This window comes from Onychostoma macrolepis, chromosome 11 (genome assembly GCF_012432095.1).
Source record: "Onychostoma macrolepis isolate SWU-2019 chromosome 11, ASM1243209v1, whole genome shotgun sequence".
NCBI lineage: Eukaryota > Metazoa > Chordata > Actinopteri > Cypriniformes > Cyprinidae > Onychostoma > Onychostoma macrolepis.
The window spans coordinates 25882496-25904772 of NC_081165.1; the positions used below are offsets into that span (position 1 = coordinate 25882496).

At 35.6% G+C, this 22277-nt stretch overlaps 1 protein-coding gene across 4 annotated transcripts; it reads right to left on the reverse strand.

The window, feature by feature from the left end:
• Positions 1 to 2303: 2303 nt before the first annotated feature.
• On the reverse strand, positions 2304 to 22253 carry ushbp1 (Usher syndrome 1C binding protein 1). Of its 4 annotated transcripts, XR_009273386.1 has the most exons (15): positions 22113 to 22252; positions 19243 to 19364; positions 19057 to 19166; positions 17635 to 17798; positions 17337 to 17546; positions 16069 to 16289; positions 14856 to 14996; positions 14623 to 14690; positions 14413 to 14524; positions 12682 to 12910; positions 11311 to 11469; positions 7795 to 7892; positions 7589 to 7711; positions 4463 to 6344; positions 2304 to 4322 (listed from the first exon to the last, which is right to left on the reverse strand). XR_009273386.1 is itself a non-coding variant. In XM_058791475.1 (14 exons), exons 1-14 carry the CDS (start codon positions 22119 to 22121, stop codon positions 6179 to 6181), a joined length of 1929 nt encoding a protein of 642 aa, XP_058647458.1. In that variant the 5' UTR covers positions 22122 to 22253; the 3' UTR covers positions 2304 to 6178. The 4 variants fall into 4 exon arrangements, 3 of the variants coding, with proteins under 3 accessions (XP_058647458.1, XP_058647457.1, XP_058647459.1); XM_058791475.1 differs by having other exon boundaries at positions 2304 to 6344; positions 19243 to 19361; positions 22113 to 22253; XM_058791474.1 differs by having other exon boundaries at positions 2304 to 6344.
• Positions 22254 to 22277: the final 24 nt, after the last annotated feature.

A 22277-nucleotide genomic window follows, 5' to 3' on the forward strand; every position in this document is an offset into this window, starting at 1 on the left:
CAATCTTTAAATTCTATTCTGCCCTCAATTCTTTGCTTTTATCATCCGTATTATAGTATATGAGATTACAAAGGTTTTATTCTGATCTGATTTTTCAGGAAAAGGCTTAGTTTCAGCAGTGCTGTGGCCTTACGACATTAGTAGCCCAGACGGCCTGAGCTCTTGTTTAGGTGTCGAGGAATGTTGAAAGTGGGTTTAAACTTTAACCATTTCATAGGTGCAAAAGCATTTGCCCGAGCAGCATGCACTGAACTCTCTCGCCTCTATTGCTCTCTGACCCGTGCGAGAGGTCTGTCTCTCGACGTTGTGGACCTTTGACCTTAACAGAGAGACGGAGCGTCAGACACTGACCAGCACGCCGCAGCGAACATCTGTTGGGCCGCAGCGGAGCACAAATCAACATCCTCCACCCTGAGAAAAACACAGCAAACTGCCCTCATTTGGTGGGAAAGTCACACTTGAGCAATTGTTATTCAAATGAGCTGACCTTAGTATTGATTTCCAGGCTTTTAAAGATGTCTCGCACCAACTAAACATTTAGTCAAGTGTTCTTCTCAGCGTTATTTTAGTGGCTCTGAGATACTATTATAGTTTTTATATTTATATTTTCCATTATAAATGATTTAAGTTTTAGTCGTTTTGTTGTGTCATTTTTATGTCTACATAGTTTATTAATTTTCATTTGAGTTTTAGTTATTCTATTTTAGAATATCTCATTAAACTGAGAAACTGTGCATTGGCAACTAGCTGAAATAGAAAGGTTTTTATATTTTATTTCACCTAAAAATATATTTTTTTTTTATTTCAAGTAACATTTTTTTAATGGTTTTAATTTTAGTTTGTTATAATAACCCTGGTTTCACTAGGTTAAACAAAGGTGGAATAATTTAGCTAATAACTTGCTAATAAAAGCATATACAATTATTATTTAATATATAACCACATTTAAAAAATATATATTTTATTATTAAAATAAAATCAAATTTATTTACATTTCTTCCCTTCTTCTACTTTCCTGCAGTTTTGCTCTTCTATACTGTAAAAATAAATTAATGAATTAAAATACATAAAAATAGGACACAATGTGCTGTATTAATATTAAAGAATTTTCCTTATTGATTTGTTACAGGTGTTTTACCTGAATTTTGCTCTTCATTGTGTTGTTTTTTTAATGGAAATGTATGTAAAATTAATGGATAAACTGGCAGAAGATTATGGTACATTTCCCTTTTCTTTTTTACGGTATAGTTTACGCTTCGTAACAACTACTACAACACTTTTTTCGAACAAACCGTATTTGTTAAATTTGTCACCTGGATGGAATAAATGTATATAAATAGAGACCGATTCTGTTGCAATATTGAAAATGCAGCTGTCAGATTAGCACAAGTGAATAATACCTCACACTAAAAGTACAAAACTACCATTCTGCAGCCTAGACAGAGAAAACAGGGGATGGAGAGCAAAAGGGGAAAGAAAAGGGGTCAACGGGGGTGATAGTATGGGCTCTAATACGCTCAATGAAGACATCTTATTGGGTAAAGGGATTACAAACCTGCTCCCTCCACTGAGAGCCCCGCTGCCTGCTTTCACCTCTAAGATTCTTACTCTTTTAATCCGTCTCTAACTGGAAAAGAGCGTTAGGCTTTTACGTGAGGTCAGTGATTCGGGGTCAGTTGAGGCTGCGTGTGTTTTCAGTCTAAGTTATTTGAAGGGTTAATTCACTGTCAAGATCCAAAAAAGCAAGCTCAATATGAGAGTCATGTCATGTAATTTAGGGTACATTTCACATTAGGAAGAAAGTGTAAAAACAAAATGTTTTTTCAATAAAACAGCCATTGGTTTCAGTGTAACATATTTGCTAGTTGCCAAGTTTAATCACACCATTTTGATATTCACCATTTTGACTCATAATTTCAAAGGTAGGTCTTCTTTGGCCAACCAAATGTTATATTCTTGATGTTATAAATGTTATATGTTACTTGCTATGTTGCTATATTCCTCACATTTTAATATTCATTTGAATTAAAATCATAAAATTATTGCAAACCGGAACAATGCACTCAACCAGCAATTAATAAACACCTTGACAATGGGTCAGTGGAAATCAAATATAGAAAAAATTACATAGTAACATAGTCGACATGAGCAAAATAAAATATTTTCTCGTGAAAGAAAATGAAATGTAAAATTTGTCTATTTTTCTAAGGCATTTAGATTGTAGAAATACATTTAATATATATAATAATTTAATTTAGATAATGTTGACATTATTATTTTGAAGTCAAAAGACTTATCAATTCAAAAAGCAGGCATTGCAAAAACTAATTTAAGAGACATAAAGCCAATTTCAAGCAAGCTGGGGAAAAAAGGGTATGTTTTCTCTTAATATGATATTTCTTAAGAAAATTGTTATATAAACAATTTGATTATCATCAATGGACATGAAAGGTTCCCTAAATTTTAGAATAAGCTTGTGTACTGAAATGATCGGTTTGGACTTTTTTTGCTAAATGTCTCCATTTGAGCTCCATTATAGAATGAAAGTCAAACGGGGTTTGGAACGACATGAGAGTAAGTGCATGTTTCCACTCATTTTTCCACCCTTTAATAGTCTGTTGGACAAGCGAAATGAAAGAGAGAACAGAAAAACCACGTTCAGTCATTTGATCAGGGTCAAACGTCTTTTTTTATCTGAATAGCAGCATGTTATACCACTAAATGTGGAGTGTGAGAGGTTAAGAGTGAAGAAAGGGAGGGCTGGAGGAAACAGAGTACGAGAGGAAAAAGAGAGCATTGACGTCTGTGAGAAAAAGAGCATCGGCCTGCTACAATCCACTCACGCTGTTCAGGGGGAAGCGTATTTAAATGTGACATGATGTTTGGGGTAAATGAGCTGACCTTAACCCTGCGGGTCAGAGCCTGCTGTGTGTGCGTGTGTGCTGTCGAGGAGGGGGCGGGGCCTAATAACCCATCCCCCTGCTGTGATTGACAGCTCCTGTTTTTGTGAGTTTTTTCCCAGGGATCGGAGCATCCCAAAGCTCTTAAAACACTTTACACCACACAGATGCTGCTGGGTTTGCGTGACATGCTCTTCTGTGACATTTGCCTTCACTTTCCATTTCACAGATTGTTGTATTTGAATGAGGGAATTAGTTGATTAGTTCTGTGAGTTAGTTATGAATAACATTGCATGTAAACAGTGCGCATTAAAAGTGCACAATTCCTGACATGGCGAGCATTTACAAAGAGTTATGTCTTAAGTGAGTGGGGAAAAATTATGTATCAATATATTTCTTGCATGAAGAATTGAGGGCTGGATTTGAGGGGTCTAGTTTTGCTCTGGTCCTGACTAGACTTCTGGTTTTAGATGGTTGCTAGTTGTTCGAGGTCAGTGATTTTTTATTTTTTTGACTCCAAGTCCCACTCCCATTTTTTTTTTTTTTTAATTATTATTTTAATCTATTCCTAGTTTCTGTAGTGAAAAAACTACTAAAATAATTCTAATTAAAATTAATTACATTTCAGTTTTTATATTTTCGACCTCTTAATTTACATGGCACTTCTAGTTGTTTGTGATTTTATGGGTAGGGATATATATATATATATATATATTAGGTCTGTCAGTCGATTAAAATTTTTAATCTAATTAATTACATGATGTGTCATAAATTTGACTGTGAAAATACCCACAAAAAATTAATTAAAGCTATTGTTGTGTTAAATGAGAAAGTATTAGACATTACAATTTGTAACTGGCAGGGCCAGTGCATATATATATATTTATATATATATATTTCATTTATTTACATGACTTAGGTGTAGAAATCACACTTTTTAAATTAGTTTTAATCTTCCTCGTACATTCTCAGAAAAAAAGGTACAAAAGCTGTCACTAGGGTTGTACCTTTTTTACCAATAAAGGGGGCATATTAGCACCTTAAAGGTACATATAAATACCTAAAATGTATATCTTAGCACCTAAATGGTACATATTAGTACCATACCGAGATGCTGACCTGTATACCTAAGTCAACAAGACTTTTTTTCACACATTATTTTGTCTCCCAGGTGAAAAATGTGAGTGTGATCACCACAAAATTGAGGGTAATATTTATTAATGATTATGGAGAAACAAGAATGATTATCTCATCATTCAGCATGACGTTTTCATATCACTTCAGCAGTTTGTTGAGGATATAGGAGACGTAATCATTATCTTTATCCAAACGATCACTAAAACTCGGATCTTTCCCAGCAGGCGTGTTCAGGACAGAGTCTGTGTTTATCGTGACCCTGTGACCCCCTTTATTCAGCAGCTCCTGCAACAGAGAGCAAATCCTTTAACCCCGGGGGTGTGACACTCAACCTTTGCCACAGCTGCAGTCAGCTGGCCCAGGCGGCACTGAAAGACATGGATCAGTGAAAGAGAAGACAAACGTGTGAGTCAGGCTCCTCTGACCTCTCTCTCTATTGTGTGTCCCTCCCTTCCCCCCCGTTTCCAGTGTGAGAGCGACGGCGAGGCCGAATCTTCACAGGAAGAGTGATCCGCGCTGGGAAAGACACACCACCTCTGGCACACACTGACCCATTTTCTGTGATCTCTGTTTTCCTGAGACTCACAAGAAAAAAATGCTTTTAAATGAAAATGATTATGCAGCTGCTTTGATCGTGAAGAGGGAATGGACAAAAGGAGGTCAGCATTACAACGCAGTGTTATTTTAGTATCATTGAGCTACTATAATAGTTTCTTCATATTTCAATTACATTTTATTTTTATATTTTCTGATTTTGTGTTCATTTTAGTTCAAGTTTTAGGAATTCTGTTCATTAAAATAAAGTTCCTAATTTGTATTTCAGTTTTAATGCTATGTGTAAACAACGATGTTGTACGTTATGAAAATTGTTTTCTTTGCATTTGTGGAAAGTTTTGTGTACAGATGACAGACGCAGCAGTACAATCCCAATCTTTTTTGCATTCTGTTTATTTTACTGGCGACTGCTTCTTTAATCTCAGGGAGTTCAATGTGGGATTCACAAAACGCTTGCCCTTTAAAGATGGCTCAGTACACAGTTTATTTGGACCAGCTGACTCACAACCTGTGAATATGATAAATAATAGATATTTATATTTTCTATCTAGCATGGCAATGGGCGTATCATTTCTGACACATTGTACACAGTAGAGACCAATCACAACAGAAAGGGCCATCTGACCAATCAGAGCACAGTAGGTTCACAGAAAGGAGGTGTTTAGAGAGGCTAAAACTTTGAACTGCTTCGAAAAAATCATTTGAGAATCGTTAGAATGCCAGGTGATATTTAAACATATTTTGAGAAAACGAAAGCGTTTATGATTTTGCATGCATGTAAGCCTATTATAGGAGATTCCAAAAACAATATTAGGAACCTTAAAAATGGCATAATAGGGGCACTTTAACTAAAATACAATGTTTGTATAGAGATATCTGTCAATGTAATAGCGAATTGTGTTAGATGGACAAAACTGATATAATGTTTTTCTTATGCACATACACCTGTTGTTGTTATTGCTGCCTGCTCTCATACAGCAAACTACCAGGTCACAGTAGTTTTTAAACTACATCAAAACTGTAACTGTTTTATTCATCATAATTTTTTATTTTTTTTTAAATATAACTTTAAAATGATAAACAAAATTTGCATGCAATTTTTCACATATAGGCCTATATATCTGTACAAATAGAAAGGAATAATACTTAAAAGTAAATATTTGTAAAATTATGTACACTGACATGATGATATAGAGATATATTAGTAATATCAAGGACTAGAATAGCTGGCCTTTTCCAATAGCTATACTTACAATCTTTGCACTTGGCTTCACAGCAAAATGGCTAATAAATATTCAGTAAAACTTTTTCACATGGGTGAAAAATATGCCTTCGAAAAGTATTCCTAGGATCAGGTCAGTAACAAAACTTTTGTGTGATGCTGCATCTACACTAACAGAAGTCAGTATAGCCAGCAAACCTATTACCTTATTGCCAAATGGTGCATCCTAGTGCTGCAATTTTAGTTGCAATTTTATTTTTGTAGGTCAATGATGCTAAACCCAGCCTCTCACTCCAAATCAATGTTCATCATTAGCTTTCAGAAATGTTTGTCAATAAAATAATACTAAGAAGGACTGCAGTGTCTAGAGTATTGTCTCCTCTCTCTTCCACTCCATTGCTTCTAGTGTAGCACTTAGCTCGGCCTCTTCTTTAGCATGACGCTCGCTCATGACTGCGATTTGCTTCTCCAGTCGCCACAGCTGCTCCTGGTGCTTCTTTCGAGAACTTCTGTAGGTGCTTGAAGCTTTACTGTTGGAAAAAAATGATTGTGATTATTCTAGCATACATGGTTTGTTGACATATAAGTGTACACAAATAAAGCTAACTTTTTGTAACTATTGTCATTGGTCTTATACAAGTGTGAGCAGGATACAAACCAGCGTCAACTGGAGTTGGACACATTAACAAGGATGCTAAAGACCTCGCTCCCATCCGGGTCACGGCACCAATATAAATTGGTGGTTTTGCACCGTTCCAAATAAGATTCAAATCAACATCGACTGACATGGGAATCAGGCTCACTAACAAGGACTCTAAGGACTGTAACCACTTGAGGCCAGGTGAGTGAGGTTTACCTGCATAGCTTTAATTAAGGCTGCACAATAAAGATTAAATGGTTAATCATGATCATCAAGAGAACATCAACTCGCATAGTTTGCGCACAGATTTAGTCAAAGCGAACAGTGCAAACAACTGTGTCAAAGAAAACACACTGGCTGTTTTACACTTTAATTTGAGCAGAATATCTCAATATAGATCGATAAATGATTGACCAGTGTTTTCAGCTCATCAGCGATTTTTCCTTTATTGCAGAGAGAGTCCATGTGCATGGTTGCCAGGGTGGGAAGATTCAGTTAACCACTGAGCAGGAAGTGTATCGATTGATGAAAAAAGGATTTAAACTCCTGAATCTGGCAACCACACAAGCTTACAGAGGCTTGTTACAAATGCAAGATAATGCAAAGGCCGAATTAAAATTAAACGTTTTTTTAAGATAAATAAACAGTAGACAAAAATCACAAATGATTATGTTTAATAAATCGAGAGATTTGATCTGTACTGAACCAACATTGAACTGACCTGAGTTAAATAATGACTCTATTATGTCTTGCTTATAGCTTATAAACAGCTCAGGACCAACTAAGGACCCGCTTAAACCAGCTCAAACCAGCTACCATGCTTCAAAACATACATCATATGCTGGTCATTTCAACATGGTTTAGAGCTGCTTTACAGCAGAATCTGAACTGTCTTCATAATTGAGTTTCCATAATTGATTCTGCTATTTCCTATTTATCTCTGTGAAGCTTCTTTGACAAAGTCTTCTTTTGTATAAAGGTGACTTGACAGCTCTTATACCAGCTAGCCTCTGTTACATATTTGTCAGAATTGTTGATCATGTGACTATACAAGCTGTTACTATGACAACCATGTGATTATATATGCTCTACTTCTTATGCTAATGATAGCGTTGTGATGTGGTTTTGGATTACGTGTAGTAGCGGGAGAGACGCGCAATCTCCTCTCTGTTGATCCTTCTCTGAGTAGTGCTGTCTGTGAGCGCCGAGTCTAGCGACTCACGTAAAGCTGCCACTCTCTTCCTCAAGGACTGTTCCCTGCAACAGGAAGTAGAACATCCACAGGTCAAGCAATGAGTCTTTTTCCCAAGTGTCTGATGTAGTTTGATGTCTTTTCCTACCTTTGCAGTGCTGCTTGTAGTTCTCTTAGGATAGAGTGATTCCGAGGACCAGGAATTCCCCCTCCACCTTCTAGTTTTGCCAAGTTTTCAGCAATTCTCTACAAACAAGAAAAGGTATACTTTTCAGTGTTCCCGAAGCTTTAAACAGATTAATCATCTGGTAATTTGACACACTGTAACTCACACTTTTCTGTTGACCATCATGCAAACATAATAGTACATTTCCAAACCCAGGGGTGTCCAATTCTGCTTCTGGAGGATGACCTTCCAGCAAAATCTAGTCCTAATTAAACACACCTGTACCAGCTAATCTTGCTGGAAAGTGACCCTCAGGGTCCTAAACAATCAAGAATGAAGATATTACAATGTGCAGGCTATTAAAGTAATATCAGCTTTAAGCTCATTTATGTTATCACTCATAAGTATGATTATAAGTAAATAATAAGTTAAGACATTAGCCTGTAGCCTTCAAATATTGTTCAATTATGTAAACGTTGTTTTATGAATATCAAAGAATTACAGCATTACAGGTAACAGAACAAGTTACAGGTCTATTGCATTTACACTGGTAGACTTAATGCACAGATCTGTTTTAACTAGTGCTGTCAATCGATTAAAAAAAGTAACTAATTAATCGCACATTTTTCTGAAATTAATCGCGATTAATCCCCCCTAACATTAAAGTTTTTAAATATACTTTTATTTTGCAATAATTTCACATTCAATCTTCAAATTAATGTACAAACAACATAAAGACAGTATATTTTTTAATATTTGTTTAATGGCATCTCTTTTTCATTACTGAAGGCCAGTATCACTGATACCAATACTGATTTCTCTATTAAATTGCCCCCCCCCCATATTTACCTATTGACTATAGCCATTCAACATTACAGTATAATTGAGAGATATCAATTTTAACATTTATTAGACTTTTAAAAAATAACTTAACTCTTAAACTTAAAACAATCTTCACATAAACCCATTATTATAAATGTCATATTTACCTGTGCCTTTCAGCAGAAATATACAGAAATTGAAATTGAAGTTATCAAACACTATGAATACTCAATTAAATTTAGATGAATCCTTAAAGCTATAAAAGTAATTTTTTCCTCTTTTTTTGTTTTTGTTTTCTTTGTCCTTTGATGAACAGACATCACAGCAGCTGGTTATTAGGTTATTTTGGCTGTTATTTCTTTAAAAGCTGTGGCTGCTGAACATGACGCGGATCTGACACGCAACGTATTTTCTCTCAACTCTCATCACCTTTTCTGACACACTTCAGGTCTTAAAGTCTCTATTAATGAGCTGACGAGTTGAATCAGGTGTGTTAGATGAGGGAGACAGTGCCTGGGCTGCTCCAGGACAGTTTTGAAAACCATTTTAGAGACATGTTCTTAAATGTGACTCATATAAAATATATTAGGCTACATGCACGCAGCCACGCACAGTTTTAAGGCAGTTTTAATCACCTTTTTGCTAACATCATGACTTAACTGACCACAACATTGCATGCTCGTAGTTTATTTAGCGCTTTGATATGAAATGATACAGGGCACGCTACAGCGTGCAGGCACCTTTGTGCGTGCAATGGAAAAACAGTACCTTTTTAGACTGAATAAATGCACTTCTTGTCAAGAGAAAAAGTGACAGAAACAGCAGTTGTGAGAGGGGTGGCCAACCCTAGCTCGGCCCCTGCGTTAATTGCGTTAAATATTTTTAACGCGTTAAACTGAAAAAATTAATCGCCTGCATTGAGGCTTTCCTGTAGCTCAAATAGTAGAGCATGGCGCTAGCAACGCCAAGATCATGGGTTCGATTCCCAGGGAAAGCAAGAGCTGATCAAATGTAAAAACTGTAACTTGAATGCAATGTAAGTCGCTTTGGATAAAAGCGTCTGCTAAATGCATAAATGTAAAATGCATAAATGCATTAACGCGCTAATTTTGACACCACTAGTTTTGACACATCAGATTGTTTTTGCCCTGTCAGTTGCTGTGGTTATTATGTCAATCATCGCAATTTCAGATTCAGCATGAAAAATAAAACTTTTATTCAAATTATGAATGGGTTTATGCAGAAAGCGAGCAAAGAACGCTCCCTTTATAATCAAATCAGTTCAGCCGCAGCAGGAGCTCATTGACTGAGTGAAAACTCCCGTTTATACTGCACAATAAATCTCTTACTTATATTGTGTTTATACTTTGTTGGTTATAGTGAAACAATTTGTAAGCAGGCATGCTGAACAAACTCAATGGATTCTGACTTAAACACCTCTGATTGGTCATTGGGTTCATGCTCTCAACAAACATGTCTATGATTGGCTACAGAGCTCAACCCTGTTGTAAATAGAAACCATTGATGCTCTTCACACAAGGGAACATTTAAAAGCAGACGCATATAAGCAGGTACCAGATTGGTACTACACTGTAAAAAAAAAAAAAAAAAAGGTGAGCCAACTTAAAATTTTAAGGCAACCAGCTTCAGCAGATTTTTGAGTTTTCTCAACTTGTTGTTTTAAGTTTATACAATAAAAATTTGAGAATCTCCCACAAAAATAAGTTGAGCAAACTCAAAAATCTGCTGAAGCTGGTTGCCTTAAAATTTTAAGTTCTCGCAACTTTTTTTTTTTTACAGTGTATCAGTAACTGTAATCAGGAAAGGCTGTTATAGTTACGTTGGTAACACTTTACAATACGGGTGCACAAATATGCATTAAATAATGCTTAACTAATGTACAGATAATCTAAACTAAACTATATATTAATGATTCTGCATCAGCAACTAATGAACATTCGATATGATTCAAAGATTAAGTAATCAATAAATTGTTATCAGTTAAATGCATCATAATATATTAACTACCTAATAACTTATTTTATTAACTAATGAAGTAAATGCATATGTTAATTACCACATTGGGTCGAAGCCATGCTTTTAAACTTCCAGTTGTCTGCTTTAATTAATCATTAGCTAATGATTTGCTAAGGTATCATTATGTTATGACTTTACTTGTTGAGGCACATGACTATTAACTAATTGTTAAGTAATATGTCATTGTGGTTATAGATTTTGAATTAGTTAGTTAGTCATGTGCCTCAACAAGTATAGGCACACCATAATGATACCCATGCATACTGTATCATAAGCTAATGATTAAAGCAGACAACTGGAAGTTGAAATGCACGCTTGAACCCATTGTGGTAATTAACATTCATTTACACTATTAGTTAATATAATATGTCATTAGGGAATTAATACTTTGACACATTTAACTAATAACAATTTATTGATTACTTAATCTATGAATCATATAGAATGTTCATTTTTGCTGATGCAGCAATTGTTAATAAATGGTTTAGTTCTTCATGAGTTATACATTAACTCTTGATTATCTGTGCATTTGTTAAGCATGAATTAATGCATATTAGTGTCACCATATTGTAAAGTGTTATCGTTACATTTTTAAAATATATCAACTTTTGACACACTAGTCGACACATTTCAAAGCACCTGTTGAGTGGCTCTCCTCTCCCCCAGCTCATCTCGCAGACTGTCCAGGATCAGAGCACCAGCAGAATCCTGGGCACTCTGGACCATCAGCGCCATGTCCAAACACCGCCTCTCTTTCTCCAGGAGCCGCAGATTCCCACGCATCTCTGACATCTCCTCCTGTACAAATTAAATCATGTTATGAGAAACCGTACATTTCAGCTGTAAAGTAATCATGATAAAACTGCATGGCATCACATTCATAACATATATGATTGCATCGTTTGTCCATCCTTAGGGACATTTTTGTCTTTTTCATTTTTGTTTGCCATTTTGGCTGTGTTAACGCAAACAGCATAAATTGTGTAAAAAAAAAAAGTATAATTTTAATATTTCATTTTCTTTCATACATCTCTTTTACACATGATACTGGGTGTATTTTTTGTACCTAAAGGACAAAAATGTCCCCTTTGAAACCCATTAATACTGTAATATTTAATCCCAGTGCTATTTAAGCATATATTCATGCATTCTTTGTTAATAGGCTTTGATTCTGTTGGAAAGGCATACTTTTTTTGCTGTTAACTGCTTCTGCTAAAAAGGCAACTGAATTGAAATTATGTAATTATGATTGTGTGGGTGTATTAGTATCGATATCAGAGTGTGTTTTGCATGTTTGTAAGGAGAAATGTGTGTGTGTGTGTGTGTGTGTGTGTGTGTGCATTTTTGTGACATATGAGGACACAAATTTGTATAATGACATGGGTATGACATAGGTATTACAAGGAGAAAGTGATTTATGAGGACATATCCCCATATTTCAAAAGGCTTATAAATCACACAGAATTAGTTTTTTTTTTTTTTTTAATCTAAAAATGCACAAAGTTTCCTGTAAGGGGTAGGGTTAGGTGTAGGGTTGGTGTAGGGCGATAGAAAATACGGTTTGTACAATATAAAAACAATTAAGCCTATGGAATGTCCCCGCAATTCACAAAAACAAACGTGTGTGTGTGTTAATGTTTTTCCTTTAATCTGACACTGCAAAAAAATAGCCTAATAATGCATCATAATGTTTTTGCTACCCCAGAAAAAAAACTATGCCATAATATATTTAAAATACATTTATTTCATACTAAGTATACTTTAAATCAATTAACATATTTATTGATATATCACTTAAAACTGATATAAATGATCAGGACTGATGTTGGTAAAAAAGATGTCAGTGAAAACAGAAAACAAAATGTTAATATACAATATTTCATGACAATTTATTTGGCATGGAGATTTTGTCCTCTAAGGACCTCTGTGTAACTTTTTTAAACTGACATGCAAGGATTAAAGCTGGTTCTGAATATATAAAATAGGGGTAAACGTTTCATAATGGCTCACCCTGACTGTCACCAGCTCATACAGCAGAGCCGCTTTCTCTTCTTTGGTGTTTTTGGAAAGTGAACTGGTGCGACCTCTGACCCCTGCGAGCGTGCCAGTGTCAGGACTGATTTTGCCCTCTCCTGCTTCGCCCCGCTGCGGGATACACACAGCAGCCCTGTCCTGCTTCAGCCTGGAGATCCTTTGGAGAAGTACGCCAGACTTGTCCTCAAACTCCTTCTCTGACAAGCTGCAGTTTACGGAAAAAGGGAGAGAGGAAGAATGAGAGAGGCTTTTCAGATCTAAGATGACGTCTGTTTCATTATCAGACCAAAATAAGTGGATTGATTGAATTGAATTGGTTTGGGAAGGTAATTACATGTTAAGCCAGTGTAATTAATCTAATTGGGACCGAAAAGCTTTGTTGAGATAATTGAACTCAGATTCAAGCTGCATACCGGTGTCCACTGAAACTAGTAGGTGTGCAGATGAGATATTTATCCATGTAATGCACTAAAGAAACAGAGGGATTATAAAATGGCTACATTTTTAAATTAAGCTTAAAGTTAAGAATTTAAAAAAATATTAATTTTATGCTTTAAAAAAATAACTAGTTGGTAACACTTACTCATGCAAACACATTTTAGTGTCCCAATACTTACATACAGTACTATTCCAACTCACAAGCATGTATTTACTCATATACTCTCAAAGTACTTAGTGCATAGCAGAAGTATGGAATCGGCACACAACCTATAATTTTCAATGCACTAACCTTAATATTGCATGCAACATGGGACAGATATCAAGCAAATTGAGGTGCAACCCCGGATATCTCTGTCTGATTAAGGCCCTTTCTCAAATGCCACCCTAAGCTTATGAGATCCTTCTCAGAGTACTTTGGTGACATATACAGCACCTTTCTGAAACCTAAAATGTCAAATGGGACACCTTACAGTCTTGTGGACATCAACGTGACAAACAAGTTATCTTAAACATCAAGTGCGCAACTTGAGAACGAGCCTGAAATTGTGTCACATTTACTGTTGCTTGATGAAATTTGGTGTGACAAATTATGATGAATGAAATATGGAATAATGCTGCCAAAATAAGCATCCAAAGAAACAAACAAACCCTAAATAACTGCTGTCCAAATATTATAAATAACTGTTTGATACAAAATTTACATAGAAATTCTTCACTGCACTGATTCCAATGGATTACTTGCACTGAGTTTTGTGACACCCTTCCATTTTCAAAGAATTTAATATGCATAGTTGTACCCCCGTTAATGCATTACTGTCTACAATTAAATATGATTAACATTGTTGCATTTCTTTAAGGTAGGTACTGCATTCATTCAGTCTATTTTAAAAGTCTGAAATAAGAGCAACACACACAAGCAAATCCTGTTTATCTGTCAAACTCATTTATGAAAAATTCATGTGAAAAACAGTGTTAATGAGAAGATGAGCACTAGACTGCTGCAGGTTAGTAAGGAAATTCATTTCATTATTATTCGCACATTTGGAAAAGGTTCAGAATCATTCACGTTAATGCAGAGAATGTGATTCATTGCTTTAATCAACTGACAGCCCCAAAACAAAGTAATCTGTGTTCTCCTATGTAACTGTTGGTTTGCATTTAACGCCGTTATCGGAAACACCTAAGCCTTATTAAGAAAGAACGCGGAAATAGTCCATTGAAATTGAGCAACATTACACCTAAAGAGATTGCATATACAACAACAACCTGCTTGGTTTGGTCTCAGCAGTGCCATCTGGTGGACTGGAGGATGACTCGCCTTTGTCCAAATTCTCCTCAGTTGATTTTGAGAGGTCAGGCTGGGGTGTGCTAATTGTTTCTGAAAGAGAAAAACATTGTATTTACACGTGCGTGGTTACAGCTCATGTGCATGTGTTTATGCGCCACATGAGCTGTAATTCAAAGAGTGTGCAGCACCTGCATTCTGTTGTTTTCTGGTTTCGCACAGGGACAGCAGGTCACCGTAAGCCTCCTCACACTCCTCACTGTCAATCAAAGAGCCATTGTCAGCATACCACTCACACACGCCAAAGGTCAAGGTTTACAATGTCAAAAAAAACACTTTCAGGATCAGTTTTAGAAACGACTGTGATATATATAAGAGACAGTGCAATGCAGTGTGAAACAGAGGTGAAGACAGCAGCACACACCAGTATGCCAGAGCCATGTGTAGAGCCGAGCCGTCTGCCTCCTGTCGGCTAAGACTCATGCTCAGCTGCTCCGATTCTCCTTTCCTTCTGACCAGTGCAGCATTCAGTCGCTCGTTCCTAGCTTTCAGACGCTCCAGACACCTGCTCAGAGAAAACACACCTGTCAGAAGAGATCCAGCATTCAAACGTTATTCAATAATTAGGGTTAAGGGGTCGGTGAAATAACAACCAAATTTTGCAAACTTCCCTGGCTCAAACTTTTGAGTTAGTTCGTTTTTAATTAACATAAATAGTGATGAAAGCCAAAATATTACAGTTCACAGAAGTATATTTTTATTTTCTGAGTATCTTCAGAAAATAATCTTCAGAAGAAAAAGAGCCCTTATGGTTCATTTGCAGAGATACAGGGATTTCAATGTGGCTCCTTGAGTAAACTGTTATATTGCACACATTTATAGTGGTCAAAAACCAAATGTGGGTCACTTTGCAAAAAGGAGGAATGTCTGAAAAACAAATAATGTTGAAACTAGAAATGCATCTTTTTTCCCCTCTACCAAACAACTGCATTGAACACACCTGTCCGAGTGCTATAAATATTATTTTTCCAAAGTTTGTGTGCCGGTATTAAAGATATCTTAATATGGTTTGGTTCTTAATACATTTTCCTTTTGAAATTTTCATTTTAAGGCCCTATATGGTTCAATCCCGGAGATATAGGAATCTCAATGTGACCATTTTCAATGGTCGTAAACCAAGTGTGAGTCACTTCCCATACAGCTGATACTTATTGTACATAAAGAAGAATGTCTGAAGAACTAATCATATTGAAAATAGAAATGTAGTTTGTTTCCCTCAATCAAAACAATTGCATAGAACATACTTGTCTGAGTGATAAAAATGCACTGAAATGGTGAACTTGCTCTCATTCATAAGATTCTATATTTGAATCAGTTTCAGGGATATTTGGAAGGGATTCTGTTCATTTTAACAGCTTCTGAAGCTACCAAGATTTCAAACCAACCAGGTAACAACCATCCAGAACACCCTAGCAACTGTATAGCCAATGAGAACACCTTATCTAGACGGACTCAAACCCGTGTCCCCTGCATGAGAACCACAGCTCAATATTTTAGGGGGGGGTTGGTGTTGTTGTCTTTGGACGTATATCATAATCCGAGGTCAGTATAGAGGAATAAAACTATTAATCTCTCACCTCTGCAGCTTTTCGATCTCAGCCTGAAGCACAGAATCAACGGTGCAGGGAGATGAAGGGGAGTCCGGCCTGGAGCTGGGTAGTTTGCGGGACAGCAGCGGGGATCCAGGATATGGAGGAGAGGAAAAGCAAGGGCTTGAAGTTCGACTGGAGGGCAATGACGGACTAACAGGAGGAGAACGACTCACTCCATACAGCCATTTCCTCTTCAGGTCCACCACCTGCCAAAAGATGAGTTCAGAAGAAGTTATTGATTGATTATATGACTCAATAAAAAAAAAAAAAGAAATTTTATATATATATATATATATATATATATTTGTAATAAAGTGTTTTAAGTGTAATAAACATTAAAGGTTTTTTTGGCTTATCTGTTAATTAATATAAATACACATTATTCTATTGCTAAAAAAAGATGCACAATATAATGGTTAAAGCTACTATTTGATATGAATAAATACAGTATATAATCATATATTAATTAATTTTATATTATTTAATATTAATAAGTAATGATATTATTACTTGAGGTGTGTCACTGATATACAATTTAAATATAATTTAATTTAATGTTGGTTGCATATGGACTATGGAATATGAAATCATATTTTAATATATTTTTATTAATTAACTATATGTTTGTTTATGGCACCATTAATTTATGTCCTATACCAGATGGAAATTCTACAGTTTTTCTTAAAATAAGAAAATGATCGTTATTATTCTTTAGTATATTCTGTAGAAAAGCTATTTTAATATATAATAATAATAATAATAATAATAAATATTATTATTATTACATGTTTATATTATTATAATATCATTTAGGATATAATATCATAATTAATTATAATTAGATGTTTATACTTCATTATGAAGAAAACTATTTTAGTGTTATTTTTCTTCTTAACATCCATATCCATTTTTACAAAAAAAAACTCATAAAAAAAAAAAAATTAATTGGAGGTGTTTTGCCAAAATATTTTCTATTTAAATTTGTATTATTAAAAATAACATTAATAATGATTATTATTCACATTCCTAAAAATCATGATCACTATTTTATAAAAACAGTAAAAGTATTATTGTTATTATTAATAATAATAATTAATAAATCACATTTTAATATAATTTTATTATAACATATTTCCATATATTTTTCTATTTATGGCACCAACAATTTATGTCCTATAGCAAACCGCAGTAGATTTGTAGTAGTAATTGAGTTTATGAAGGATTAATGATTGATTAAGAATGTCCCCATCAACCTTTTCCTGTAGCCACTTTTTCTCGTCCTCAAGATCCGTCAGCGTTCTTTCAGCACCCATAAGCTCTTCCTGACGGCTCTCCAAGGAGGCGTTGAGGTCTTGGTTGTGTTTGTAGAGTGAGAGAACATCCCGCTGATACTGACGTCTCTCATCAGGGGGCAGAGCAGAGGGGTACGAGATCCCCAAGTCCCTCTCCATCTCCTCCAGCACCTGGGGCAGATCACACAGATCAGAGCTGGAGGAAGTTCAGACTGAGTACAGCACATGCAGCATCCTACAGCGGGGACTACATGAGCACCTGTGTGGCCTGAACCCAGCTGTCCCGGGCTGCACAGAGGTGCTTTGCCCGGATCGTCTCAGCATTCTGAGTTTGCAGCTTGAGCATTTTCCTCCCCTGACCACTAGATGTCTCAAGAGCAGAGAGAACCTTCTGCAGCTCGTTCCACAGCTCACTGCTGCCCCCTGTGCAAAAACAGTGTTTTTTTTTTTTTTTTTGTTTTTTTGTAAATTTCAAAATTGTTATTGGAATTTTTAAATTGTTCAAATACACTTAGTAAACAAATACATACAAAATATTGAAGTAGTTAGGGAAAATGTGACAAAACTTAAAATTGTATTAATATTTTTATTATAATTATAATTATTTTTAGTTATGAGCCAAATTCCTTTGATTTATTATTGTATTAATAAAATAAAATAATTATAATTCTTTACTTTATTCTGTAGAATGTTTTTTTTAATGATGAATATTATTATTAAATACATATAAATTTTAAAATGTATTTAAAGTTATTTAATAATAATAAATAAGTTATTCCTAAATAACTTTTATATGTTTACATGCACTCCATTATGAAGAAAAACAATAAGTTTTAATTTTTAGTGTTATTTTACCTCCCAACATGCCTATTTATTCTTACACAAAACTCATCAACAGAATATGTGGCAAAACACCACTAATGACATTGAATGCTACTATTAATAATAATTTTAATAATTAGTATTAAGATCCAGATTCCTAGAAATTATGACTATTATTTTATTATTAAAACATTAAAAATGATAATGATAATGATGATGATGATGAATACTACTACTATTAAAAATAATATAATAATGAAAATGACAATACATTTCATTTTAGATGTTTGCACTCCATTATGAAAGCAACTCATAAATTATTCACTACGTTTTTGTTTTTTAGTATTATTTTTTATTCCTGACTTCATCCATATTCATATTCATAACAAAACAAAAAAAACATAAAAAAAAGATGTGGAAAAACACTAATAATTAGGTTGAATATTAATTATTATGTAAAAAAAAAAAAAAAAAAGATTAGCAATATTTTATTATTACCATCATCATCATCATAAAAAAATAACTTTTTAGTTGTTTGCACACCGTTGTGAGCAGATATGAACACCATTATGAAAACTCATGGATTTTTTCCAAAGTTTTTGGTTTTTAGTGTTATTTTTCCTCCCAACTAAAAAATTCATACAATTTCTCAGAGGAGTCTTAATTTAGAAAAAAATTGCTAGCATGTGTAGGAAACGTTACAATGTGCCCAGAGAAAATAATTTTAAAGTTTAATAAGTAGCTTTGCATTTGGAAACAAAAGTCTGGCAGAACCGACAGCGCAGTAAATAGCAGGCTGTCCGTTCTGACACAGCATTTACTGTGATTGACGATGAGGCATTGTATAAACACAACATGCCTTCTGAGTCCCTGCAGACGTTCTTGGTCTTGGACTCCACTGATGCTGTGCCAGCGTCCACCATCGAGCCCTGCTGCGGGACGCACCCACTGACCCCGACTGGACTTTCTCTGAGAGAACACAGACCTTTTCACTTAGTGTAGAGCAATATATATATAGTTTGCAATTGTTTGAAGCCGAGATTACCGTGGTATTTGTAGGGAGTCCATCTTCCTGTTGAGGTCAGAAATGATCTTCAGTAAAATGTTGACCTCCGTCTCACACTGCGCCAGTTCAGAGTCCGCCGACACCAGACTGTCCGATCTCTGCTGGAACGTGTCACTTATGTGAAATATTGCAAGAAAATGTGCAAAACCAGTCTTTACTTTAGATGAGACTTGAGTTAGGTTGGGCTGACACTCTACAGTGGTCCAAAAAAGTATTGAAATAGTTCCATTAGATACAAAATGTCCATCCAAAGGGCTTTTCACGCTTCAAGAAGTTAACCCCAGGTCATTCTAAACCTCTGGTATAGGGAATCCTGGGTTTTCTTGTTCACTTTTCACACTGCTCATAATTTGTTTAAATATTTGCATATTTGAGATGTCAGTGTTACTGATTGCATAGCAGTTTTGTTGCTAGATTTAGCAACTTTTCAGACTTTCAGAATTTATTTGGCAATTTTTAGCAACTGTGACTCAAACGATCAAAAAGCACACATAGAGTACATAAGAACATAAAAAATGTTTAAACTTAGAAATTTAACAATTTTATGCCCAAAATGAGCTCATTTCAAATTTGATGCCTGCTACAGGTCTCAACATAGTTGGGGCGGGGACATGTTTACCATGGTGTAGCATCTCCTCTTCTTTTCAAAACAGTTTGAAGACATCTGGGCATCGAGGTTATGAGTTTCTGGAGTTTTGATGTTGGAATTTGGTCCCATTCTTGCCTGATATAGGTTTCCAGCTGCTGAAGAGTTTGTGGTCATCTTTTACGTATTTTTTGTTTATTGATGCGCCAAATGTTCTCTGGACTGCAGGCAGGCCAATTCAGCACCCGGACTCTTCTACTACGAAGCCATGCTGTTGTAATAGCTGCAGTATGTGGATTTGCATTGTCCTGCTGAAATACACAAGGCCTTCCCTGAAATAGACGTCATCTGGAGGGGAGCATATGTTGCTCTAAAACCTTTATATACCTCTCAGCATTCATAGTGCCTTCCAAAACATGCAAGCTGCCCATACCGTATGCACTTATGCACCGCCATACCATCAGAGATGCTGGCTTTTGAGCTGAACGCTGAGGACACGCTGGAAGGTCTCCCTCCTATTTAGCCCGGAGGACACGGCGTCCGTGATTTCCAGCAAGAATGTCAAATTTGGACTTGTTTAACCATAGAACACTTTTCCACTTTGAAACAGTCCATTTTAAATGAGCCTTGGCCCACAGGACATGACGGCGCTTCTGAACAATTTTCACATACGACTTCCTTTTTGCATGGTAGAGCTTTAGTTGGCATCTGCAGATGGCACGGCAGATTGTGTTTACCGACAGTGGTTTCTGGAAGTATTCCTGGGCCCATTTAGTAATGTCAATGACAGAATCATGCCGATGAGTGATGCAGTGTCGTCTGAGGGCCCGAAGACCACGGGCATCCAACAAAGGTCTTCGGCCTTGTCCCTTACGCACAGAGATTTCTCCAGTTTCTCTGAATCTTTTGATGATGTTATGCACTGTAGATGATGAGATTTGCAAAGCCTTTGCAATTTGACATTGAGGAACATTGTTTTTAAAGTATTCCACAATCTTTTTACGCACTCTTTCACAGATTGGAGAGCCTCTGCCCATCTTTACTTCTGAGAGACTCTCTAAGTCATCCCTTTTATTGCTAATCATGTTACAGACCTGATGTCAATTAACTTAATTAGCTGCTAGATGTTCTCCCAGCTGAATCTTTTCAAAAATATTTGCTTTTCCAGCCCATTGTTGCCCCTGTGCCAACTATTTTGAGACCTGTAGCAGGCATCAAATTTGAAATGAGCTCATTTAGTGGATAAAAAAAATGTCTCCGTTTAAACATTTGTTATGTTCTCTATGTTCTATTGTGAATAAAATATTGGCTCATGTGATTTGAAAGTCTTTTAGTTTTCATTTTATTCAAATAAAATAAAAAAACGTCCCAACATTTCTGGAATTCGGGTTGTATTTAATTTAACTAAGATATAATCCAGAAAAAGGAAAAAAAGAAGAAGAAAAAACATAATACAGAAAAATTCAGTTCCAATAGCATCTAAGAGTAAAGCATGTGCTTAATCACTGTTATAATTATGAGGGGTCCTTCTAAATTACCAGTGTGAAATGCACCTAGGGTTAAAAGCTTAGAATGAAGATAACCTGGGGTTAAGCACAGTGTGAATAGCCCTCAAGTGGCAGGTACAAACAAATAACGCTAGTGCTTCCTCAAACCTAAATTCACTTTTTGCAATGACAATTTAAATGTCACAGTGAATTTCGTTAGAAAATAAGAGGAGGAGTTAACATTGAACATGTTAACAACTAAAAAATAATTCATTTTGAACAATATATCTATTGTTGTATAATGTAAAAAAAAAAAAAAAAAATTCTCTCCTTATACATCAACTCATGAAGATGCCATATAAAACAGGGTGTTGTTGTTTTCTACATCACCCTTTTGTTCTGAGGGGAGGAACAGGAGGAAACAGGCACATCCTGTAACTGCACTTCCTGCTGCTGCATGATGACGCTCAATGTGAGAAAATCAACTCTCAATACTGTTCTTCTCAGTATTCAGCTAGAAATATAATTTAACTATATGGTTTTAAGAACCGCGCTTACTGTAGTAGATCTGCCAAAAATTGAGGTCGGTTAGAAAATGGTGAACTATTATAAATTCTCAGCACAAAATACAAAGTCTCCTCAAGATTTGTGCTGAAAATATGCTGAATGTTTTTTACTTAAAAAGCAATTCATTGAACTGGTTTGCACTGCAAAGTTTGAGTTTAAAACAAAGCTATTGATTCAGCATAAATCACATGACTGTTCCAGAAACTCACCTCCATCATTCGCCTGACCTCGGTTCAGGTTCTGTCCTCCTCTGCAGAAGCTGACTGAAAGAGCGTTCCAGTGTGACCCACTGTCAGAGGGTTTGTGTGTCTCCTCCTCTGTCGACTGGGCATGTGAAGGCAGCGCTGAGAGCTCCAGCTCATCCAGATCAAACA